The sequence below is a fragment of the Melospiza georgiana genome, chromosome 6, assembly GCF_028018845.1.
Source record: "Melospiza georgiana isolate bMelGeo1 chromosome 6, bMelGeo1.pri, whole genome shotgun sequence".
Classification (NCBI taxonomy): Eukaryota; Metazoa; Chordata; class Aves; order Passeriformes; family Passerellidae; genus Melospiza; species Melospiza georgiana.
The window spans coordinates 57,053,859-57,062,487 of NC_080435.1; the positions used below are offsets into that span (position 1 = coordinate 57,053,859).

General features: G+C 47.9%; 1 protein-coding gene across 1 annotated transcript; it reads right to left on the reverse strand.

Annotated features, from left to right (window-relative positions):
• Positions 1-1,069: 1,069 nt before the first annotated feature.
• On the reverse strand, positions 1,070-3,448 carry HSPA2 (heat shock protein family A (Hsp70) member 2). The gene has a single exon (XM_058025919.1). It carries the CDS (start codon positions 3,355-3,357, stop codon positions 1,456-1,458), a length of 1,902 nt encoding a protein of 633 aa, XP_057881902.1. The 5' UTR covers positions 3,358-3,448; the 3' UTR covers positions 1,070-1,455.
• Positions 3,449-8,629: the final 5,181 nt, after the last annotated feature.

Consider the following 8,629-nt stretch of genomic DNA (forward strand, 5'->3'; position numbering starts at 1 on the left):
CTACTAGCTTAAGCAATCAGAGTCCTAAAAGTTGTTTGCAGTGGGGAGAGCTGGCAGGGCAGCACCCACCACGGTTCCCAGGACACCGACGCTGCTGACATCCAAACAAGCAACAAACCAAACCACGGCAGCCGATTCCCTTCAGCTGCCCACTGCTCCGCAGTTTTTTCCCTTAAAGGACAAGCCAGTCCGAAATGTGCGTGCCATGGGGCTGCGGCAGGAGAGCTCATTAACTCGCAGCGCCTCGGACTCCCAAGCTGCCTGCCAGGTTTTTTGCTTTCTTATACAAATGAAGAGCTCTGCAGACAGTTTGCAGCAAAGCCAGACGAGTTTAACTACTACAGATTTTGCCTATTCTATTAAGTTCAGCATACCAGCTCCTTACTCAGCACTCCCAGCTCTACTTTTGATTGTCTGAAGAGGAGAAAAACACTCAGTAAAGTGTTGAAGTAAAGTATTGAAAGCTCAGCGAGCACACAAGCAACCCAAGAATAACTCAGCACTTTACAGCTGCCCACAGCCCGGTCTCTATTTTACCCAGCCCCACCACCTGCCAAGCAGGACTATTTCTGTTGTCCTCATTTCCCCGCTCTTCTCTCCCAGCCACACGCACGCGATGCATTCACAGAATCACAGAAATTCTAGGTTGGAAGAGACCTTTAAGATCATCGAGTCCAACCCATGCTCATTCCCCAGCTGGGAACTGCAGCCCCAGACACCGGTTGCGGGTAGGAGCAGGTCCTGCCCCAAAACAGCACGGGCACAGAACTCCAGGGAATTTTTCCCTGCTGTGAAAGTCCCGGGAGCTGCAATCCCACTGCCCCTGCCAGGAAACCGGGGGGCTGCAACACCAGGAGACCCCCTCCCCATCACCCATCCCAAGCCGGGGTCCCTCAGGGAGCCCCCATGCTCTCTCCCATTGCCACTCCAGGGGCATCAGCCACCCCTCCAGAGCCCAACACCCCCCGTGCCACTGCTGTCACCCCCCAGAGCCACAGACACCAGCAGAAAAGTATTCCTCACCCCCTCCCCACACTACTGCCCCTTCACAGAAAGGAGAAAGGATAGATTTATGCTTTTAAAACATTTTATTTATTACCAAAATTTCCAGAAGCCAAATTTGGCAATTTTTTTTTTCATCTTTTGTAAAGGTTTTCATGCATAACTTGAAACTTGTCAACTGCAACAGTCAAGTGGTTACTTTAGAAGAGACAGAGACAAACATCCAGAATACAAACAGCTGTATCTGAATTAACAACATTTGTCTATTACTAACCTTATAAAGCAGGACGTGCCTTCCCTCTTATCAAAACCAAGCTGACAGATCTGCCTTTATACACACCCAACAGAATAAACTCTGTTATCGGCAAGGACGTTTTCCTTAAACGTTAGAAAAAAATAACAAAGCAAAGAATGGAGTGACTGTCCATAAACCAGTCTTTACTTCAGTCCTCTTTAATCTACTTCTTCGATGGTGGGGCCACCAGAGCCACCACCGGCCCCTCCATCTCCCCGGTACAATTTTGTGACGATCGGGTTGCAGAGTTTCTCCAGCTCCTTCTGCTTGTGCTCGTACTCTTCCTTCTCAGCCATCTGGTTGCGGTCGAGCCAAGACACCACCTCCTTGCACTTGTCGAGCACTTTCTGCTTGTCCTGGTCGCTGATCTTTCCCTTCAGTTTATCGTCCTCCACTGTCTGCTTCATGTTGTAAGTGTAGGACTCGAGCGAGTTCTTGGCTGCCACCCGATCCCGGTTAGCTTCATCCTCTGCTTTGTACTTCTCTGCTTCTTGCACCATGCGGTCGATGTCGTCCTTGCTGAGGCGACCCTTGTCATTGGTGATGGTGATCTTGTTCTCCTTACCCGTGCTCTTGTCCACGGCGCTGACGTTCAGGATACCATTGGCATCGATGTCAAAAGTGACCTCGATCTGGGGGACTCCCCTGGGTGCTGGGGGGATGCCTGTCAGGTCAAACTTGCCCAGCAAGTTGTTATCTCTTGTCATAGCCCTCTCACCCTCGTACACCTGCACCAGGACGCTGCTCTGGTTGTCTGAGTAGGTGGTGAAGGTCTGAGTTTGTTTGGTGGGGATGGTGGTGTTGCGCTTGATGAGAGCAGTCATCACTCCTCCGGCTGTCTCGATGCCCAGGGACAGAGGGGTGACATCCAGCAGCAGCAGATCCTGCACGTTCTCAGACTTGTCTCCCATAAGGATAGCTGCTTGTACGGCAGCACCATAAGCCACAGCCTCATCGGGGTTGATGCTCTTGTTGAGCTCTTTGCCATTGAAGAAATCCTGTAGCAGCTTCTGGATCTTGGGGATCCGGGTAGAGCCACCCACCAGCACAATCTCCTGGATCTGGCCCTTGTCGAGCTTGGCATCACGCAGAGCCTTCTCCACCGGCTCCAGGGTGCCACGGAAAAGGTCAGCATTGAGCTCCTCGAAACGGGCACGAGTAATGGAGGTGTAGAAGTCAATGCCCTCAAACAGAGAGTCAATCTCAATGCTGGCCTGTGTGGAGGAGCTGAGGGTGCGCTTTGCCCTCTCACAAGCCGTGCGCAGCCGCCTCACCGCTCGCTTGTTGCCAGCAATGTCACGCTTGTGCTTGCGCTTGAATTCTTCCACAAAGTGGTTCACCATGCGGTTATCAAAGTCCTCCCCACCCAAATGGGTGTCACCAGCTGTGGACTTTACCTCAAAAATCCCATCCTCGATGGTAAGGATGGAGACATCGAAAGTACCCCCTCCCAGGTCAAAGATGAGGACATTCTTCTCCCCAGCCCGGGTTCCTTTCTTGTCCAGGCCGTAGGCGATAGCGGCTGCAGTGGGCTCGTTGATGATACGCATCACATTGAGGCCTGTGATGGTGCCGGCGTCCTTGGTGGCCTGGCGCTGGGAGTCATTGAAGTACGCCGGCACTGTGATGACAGCATTCTGCACCTTGCACCCCAGATAGGCCTCAGCAATCTCCTTCATCTTGGTCAGCACCATGGAGCTGATCTCCTCAGGGAAGAATGTCTTCATCTCCCCCTTGTACTCCACCTGCACCTTGGGCTTGCCTCCCTCATTCACCACACGGAAAGGCCAGTGCTTCATGTCTGACTGCACCGTGGGGTCGTCATACTTGCGGCCGATGAGGCGTTTGGCATCAAAGATGGTATTGGTGGGGTTCATTGCTACCTGGTTTTTGGCAGCATCCCCGATGAGCCGCTCCGTATCGGTGAACGCCACATAGCTGGGTGTGGTGCGGTTCCCCTGATCGTTGGCGATGATCTCCACCTTGCCGTGCTGGAAGACGCCCACGCAGGAGTACGTGGTGCCCAGGTCGATGCCGATCGCCGGCCCCTTGGCAGACATGGTGTCGGCTGTTTGTGGTGCTGCTCGCCCGTGTCCACCCCGCCCGCTCCAGCTGCCGCCGCGGCGCGATATACCCAGCTCGCGCCGCCGCCGCCCGTTTTATACCCGCCGCTGCCGCTTCTGGAACCTGCCAGAACCCTGACGGCCAATCCCGACGCCCCTGGAACAGCCGTTTGGCCAATCGCCCCCGCGAGCCGCCGGGGAGTGCCCGCCCCCAACGCTCTGGCCAATCAGAACCGCTAGCGCCTACCCGCCAGCCCGCCCCTCGCGAGCCGCGATTCTTCCGGGTTTTTCTCGTGCGCTGTCGCGCTCAGCCAATCCGCGCCGGTGCTGTCCTCTCGCCCCGCCCCCGGCGCGAACCTCAGCTAGAAAGTTCCAGCTGACATGACGTTATGCCGGAGATTGACAGCAGCGCTATCCAATGGCAGGCGGGGGCGGGCCGGCGGGGTGGGGCTGTGCTGTCGCTACGGGACGCCCCCGCGCTCCGCCCGCGCGGATCCGCGCGGTGGGGGGGGGGGGGGGGCTGTGGGTTCGCGGCCGCTCGCGCCGTGCGGTGTTTGTAATTCCTGAGCGCTCAGCCCGGCACTGGGGAATTTGCCCTTATTTGGTCGCAGGGAGGCAGAAATGTCGCCCTCCCTCCCTGACACAGACACACACCTCCCTTCAGCCTCCCCCACGGTTGTCAGGGCGGAACGGCCGCCACCATCCCCCGCCGCGGCGACCCCCGCGCTGTCATGGCGGAACGCTTCCCCTCACACCGCTCCGCGCCCTCCCGCTGAGGGAAAGTGCCCGAGGGAAAGTCCCGCCGAGCCCGTGTTTAGCCTTATTTCGCCCGAACTTGGCCGGCTGACAACCCCCCCGCCCCGTGTCTGTCCCGGTACCCAAACTCGGGGAGTGGCACCGGGTTCTGTCCCCCCTCAGAACTGAGGGAATGGCAGCGGGCTGGGCTGTCCCCCCTGCCCCGGCAGAGCTCCGGGAATGGCTCCGGTGGGGCTCTGGGGGCCCTGGTGCTGCGTGTTCCTGCGTGGTGACCATTCTTGAACCGCCTCCAAATTCTTGTCTGTTGTGCTAATGTGAGATGTCGTCACGCCTACGTTTAGCAAAAGCTATGGAGCTATTAACTCGGGGGTAGGAAAGTGCTTTGATGAAAATGTATTAAACATGAAAATCCGCTGTGGTTTCTCCAAATTATGCCTCCGTACTCTGAGACAAACACTTCAAAATATTCCAGTTCTAGTAAGGAGGGCAAAACGTCCCGAGATTTATTTTTTTTTTCTACAGAGTCTTAGTGAGTAGCTCCTTTTCAGCTCCTTTTAAAGTGCTGCTAAGTTTGCTGTCCACAGACTTCAGGAGCTGTGTGAGAGAAGGATTAATGTCACTGTATACTTAAATCCTCTTTTATTACTTTTGTCCCCAGCTTTCAGCAGTACCTGGCCTCATAGAAAACATGTTACAGCTTTTCCCAGAGTGATTTGTATTCACACAGTTATTACAGGCACTGTAACTCCTGTTCAAAAACATCCTTGTTTCCATTAGTGTATTTTTCAAAGCCTTTTTTACAAGACATGAGAGCTCCACCTCTTCTGTGCATTATGTGTGTAGTGTAGTTTTGTGATGGAAGAGCCTGGATTTCTGACCATACATATTGTACATGCTTAAATAACTATTAGTCTTCCGTGAATCCTGGTCTTTTTTTTTTTTTTTTTTTTTTCACATGGGTTCTGACCTTGGAGCACTCCAAAAGAAGTCACTGGAAAATGGGAACCATCAGCTGTCTCTGCCTACAGGAGCTGCTCTGTATATCCTGTGTGCATATTTCTTTGATGGGAAGGGTGTCGGTTTCTCTTGTAGTTAGACCAGCGACTGATTCATCACTGAACCATCTCTTCCTGTAATTCACTGCCACTTCATTCAGTTGATTGTATTATGTGGGACAGGGAGAAATGCCAGGGCAATACAAAGAGAGGTGCATAATAAATTCTGTTTCAGCTGAAAAGTTGATGTTGTTTTTTATTTGTATCCTTGTGGGGACTGTCCCTTAGGAACACTAATAATGCACAAGAAACCTGTTTTAATAGCTGCAGCACAAACTCAGACCCTGTTATTCCAGAGTAAAACGAAGATTCCTGCCTCAAAAACATATTTATAGAAACAGTAGATGGAGAGAACAAGGGGAGTAGGAAATAACACAATATTGATTAACACAATAAACAGTCTTTGCAGCAAAATTAATCTGATGTCCCATTTAACTATAGCTGTAATCTAACAAGGATTATCCAATTTAGAAGTGACATTTCCTTTATTTGGCCCAAAGCTTTTAACTATATGTTTTATCAGCCCGGGCACAAAATATATACAACAGCTCCAGACAAAACTCATTTGGTGCTTCCTTGCCCAATAACTAGTGTGGCCCTGATATGGTTGTGCTGACACCACATGTGCTGGTAACCTGCTGAAGAGGTGTTTGCATTGACTGGATTACTACTCACCCTGAGAGTACTCTCTCAGTCCTGTTTATTTCATCATGGGAGTTGTTTTGCTGTAGTAAATCTGGAGTAAAGATCTTGGAGGAACACATGAGCACTCCATTTTAATGCTACCGGTGTAAAGAGACATCCTAAGGAAAAATCCAAAGGACTCAGGCTGTTCAGCCTGCTGTTGCAGGAGTATTTCTTTTCCAGCTGGGCACACAGGTGCTGTTTTCTTCTGTGCAATGACATGTCTAGGTCTGCTTTTTAACTTTCATTCCTGTTCAGTCAGAAGTTCACAGGACGTTCTTGCCATCACCTCTTACTGATGTCCTCAGAGAAAGTCCAGTCTAACGAGAGGGAGCAACCCCAAAACCTCATTAGACATATTCTCTCTTCTCAGCAGAGCCATTACCAACCTGCTTTTTGTCAGCACTTTGGGAACCAACTCATGCATGTAGTCATCCTCTCCTATGGGAAGAGCCACATGATTCCCTTTCATGTTGCTTCATATGCAATCATGGTACAGGTGAGCCAAACCAACTGGTTCAGAAATTAAAGAGTGAGCTTTATGGGGAGGACTTCTGCACAAGTCTGATTTTCCCCTTAACAAAACATTGGCTGTTATTCCCTCCTCCTGAATCTGTAAGCCATATTTTCACTTCCAGAGCAGCAGTTGGGCACCTCTGGCAGTGGCAGGCCTCTTTCTGATCCATTTATTTGTGTTTAGGATTGATTATGCACCCATGTTTCCTGTTTAGCAGTGTTATGTAATATGCTGTAGGCTATTCTCCATTACACCACCCAGCCAGAAATGAAGATGACATTTAGATTTCTTCAGTGAAGCAAGAGCTCAGTATCTGGAGCAGAACTGAGAACTCAACCATTATCTTTATCATGATAAAAGGAAGATTTTTTTTCCCCCACATGTTTCATAAGGCAATGGAGTATAAAAATAGGACTGAACCCAAGTTACAGTTCAATCAGACATCAGCCACTTGGATCATTAAGATAAAGTTGAAATGCAATGAATGACTTTTTCAGGTTTGGCAGTCAGAAGATCTTAGATCTTAAATTCTGGTATCCATTTCCCTAATATTCATTTCCCTTGTAAAACTATCCCAAAAATTGCATAGATCAGATTGTATCAGTGAGAATGGATTATTTCATAATACAGCAATCAGATGTTCAGAAAAGTCTAAGCAACTGCTATTCAAAGATTTAGTAATACTTTGTCACAATGCCTTTTCACCACTAAAATTCTTCATCTTGGTTTTTTTTTTTTTTTTTGTGCATGTAAGTCTGGTACTTGGAATTCAGACAAGAACTACCAGCATATAAAATGACAAGATTCTTCTAACAAGGTGTTGTTTTAAAAATCATAGTGTATGTGGGGGATCTATGTAACTTACTTTGTATTTATATACCTCCAGGTTTTGTGCACAGCTGTTCCTTGTTCATTTAAAGGGCAGCCACAAGACATCTTCTTACTTATATAAGTGTTCCTTTGTTTTTGTGACTAACAAATAAAGTTCTGCAAATTTGTATAACGTGTTTTTTGGCAAATTACACAAATGCATGATCAGTACTATGGAAATAGTCAGAACAGCAGAATACAGGGCACTGTAATTTCATACTGCCAAACCAGGAGTGCAAAACTCATGAGTCAGATCTCCTAAAATTATAAACCTAGTGGCTTTATTTACCTTCTGGCTTTTTCATTTTTACCATATGTTCAGATCACACTTTTAGGATTTTCCATGTAATTTGCAGGTCTATTTTTTTTAAATAGACAAAATAGCTCATTACACCATCTTATAACTGAAATCAGGCAGCCTCAGATTGATTAGACTCAATAAAATCATGGAAGTTGTCAACACTGATTAAACTAATGCTTGATGCTTCAAGGAATAATTATTTTGTAATTAAGTGGGTTTTAAGCACATTTATTTACATAGACTTCTGCCAGTTTGCTAAGGCATGATTAAAAGCTGAAGTTAGTACCACTAGTGCTAAGTAGATAAACTGGTGTGCTGTGCATTTTAGGCTCTGAGTTCTTTATTCCTTTAACTGCAGCCTCCTTTTCTTGCAGCCACTACCAGCTCTACTGAGTCCTTAGCAAGTGACTTTAAAGCAAAACATTTTCCAGCAATCATAGAATCAGATCAGAAATTACCTCAACAGGTCATTTAGTCTCATTTTGTGTTTAACCAAGATTTCCTTTCTTGTAATTTAAGGCAATTATTTTTATTCATGTTGACTTTGGATATGAGAAACAGTTGTGCCATTTTTCTTTGCAACCAGATTTTTATATGAAAATCATTGTGTTTTCCCTCCACCATCTCTTCTGTAAAATGACTTAAAATTACTCAGCCTGTACTCAGAAGCAAAGTCTTCTTGGTTTCCAGCCATTCACTGCTTTCTCCTGGATTCTGTGCATGCACCTTGTATTTTAGCTTTCAAGCGCTATGCTCAAAACTGGAGATGTTACCAGCTCTTGCCTTGGTGGTTCTGAAGAAGCAGATGACACTCCAGTTTCTACATTTCAGTTTTTACCTTTATTTGCAACATCATGATGTTGCAGATTAATTTTCAGAGTATGATCTAAAATAATGCACTGATTATTTTTTTTAATTGAAATTGAAAGAGTAAATTTAGTTTAGATATAAAGAAGAAATCCTTTACTGTGAGGATGAGTGAGGCACTGGCACAGGTTGTCCAGAGCAGCTGTGGCTGCCCCATCCCTGGGAGTGCTCAAGGACAGGTTGGATGGGGCTCTGAACAACCTGGTCTGATGAAAGGTG

What these genes read in the sequence shown, in the direction of transcription:
- HSPA2 (XM_058025919.1), bottom strand. Translation starts at nt 3,357, where the DNA reads ATGTCTGCCAAGGGGCCGGCGATCGGCATCGACCTGGGCACCACGTAC.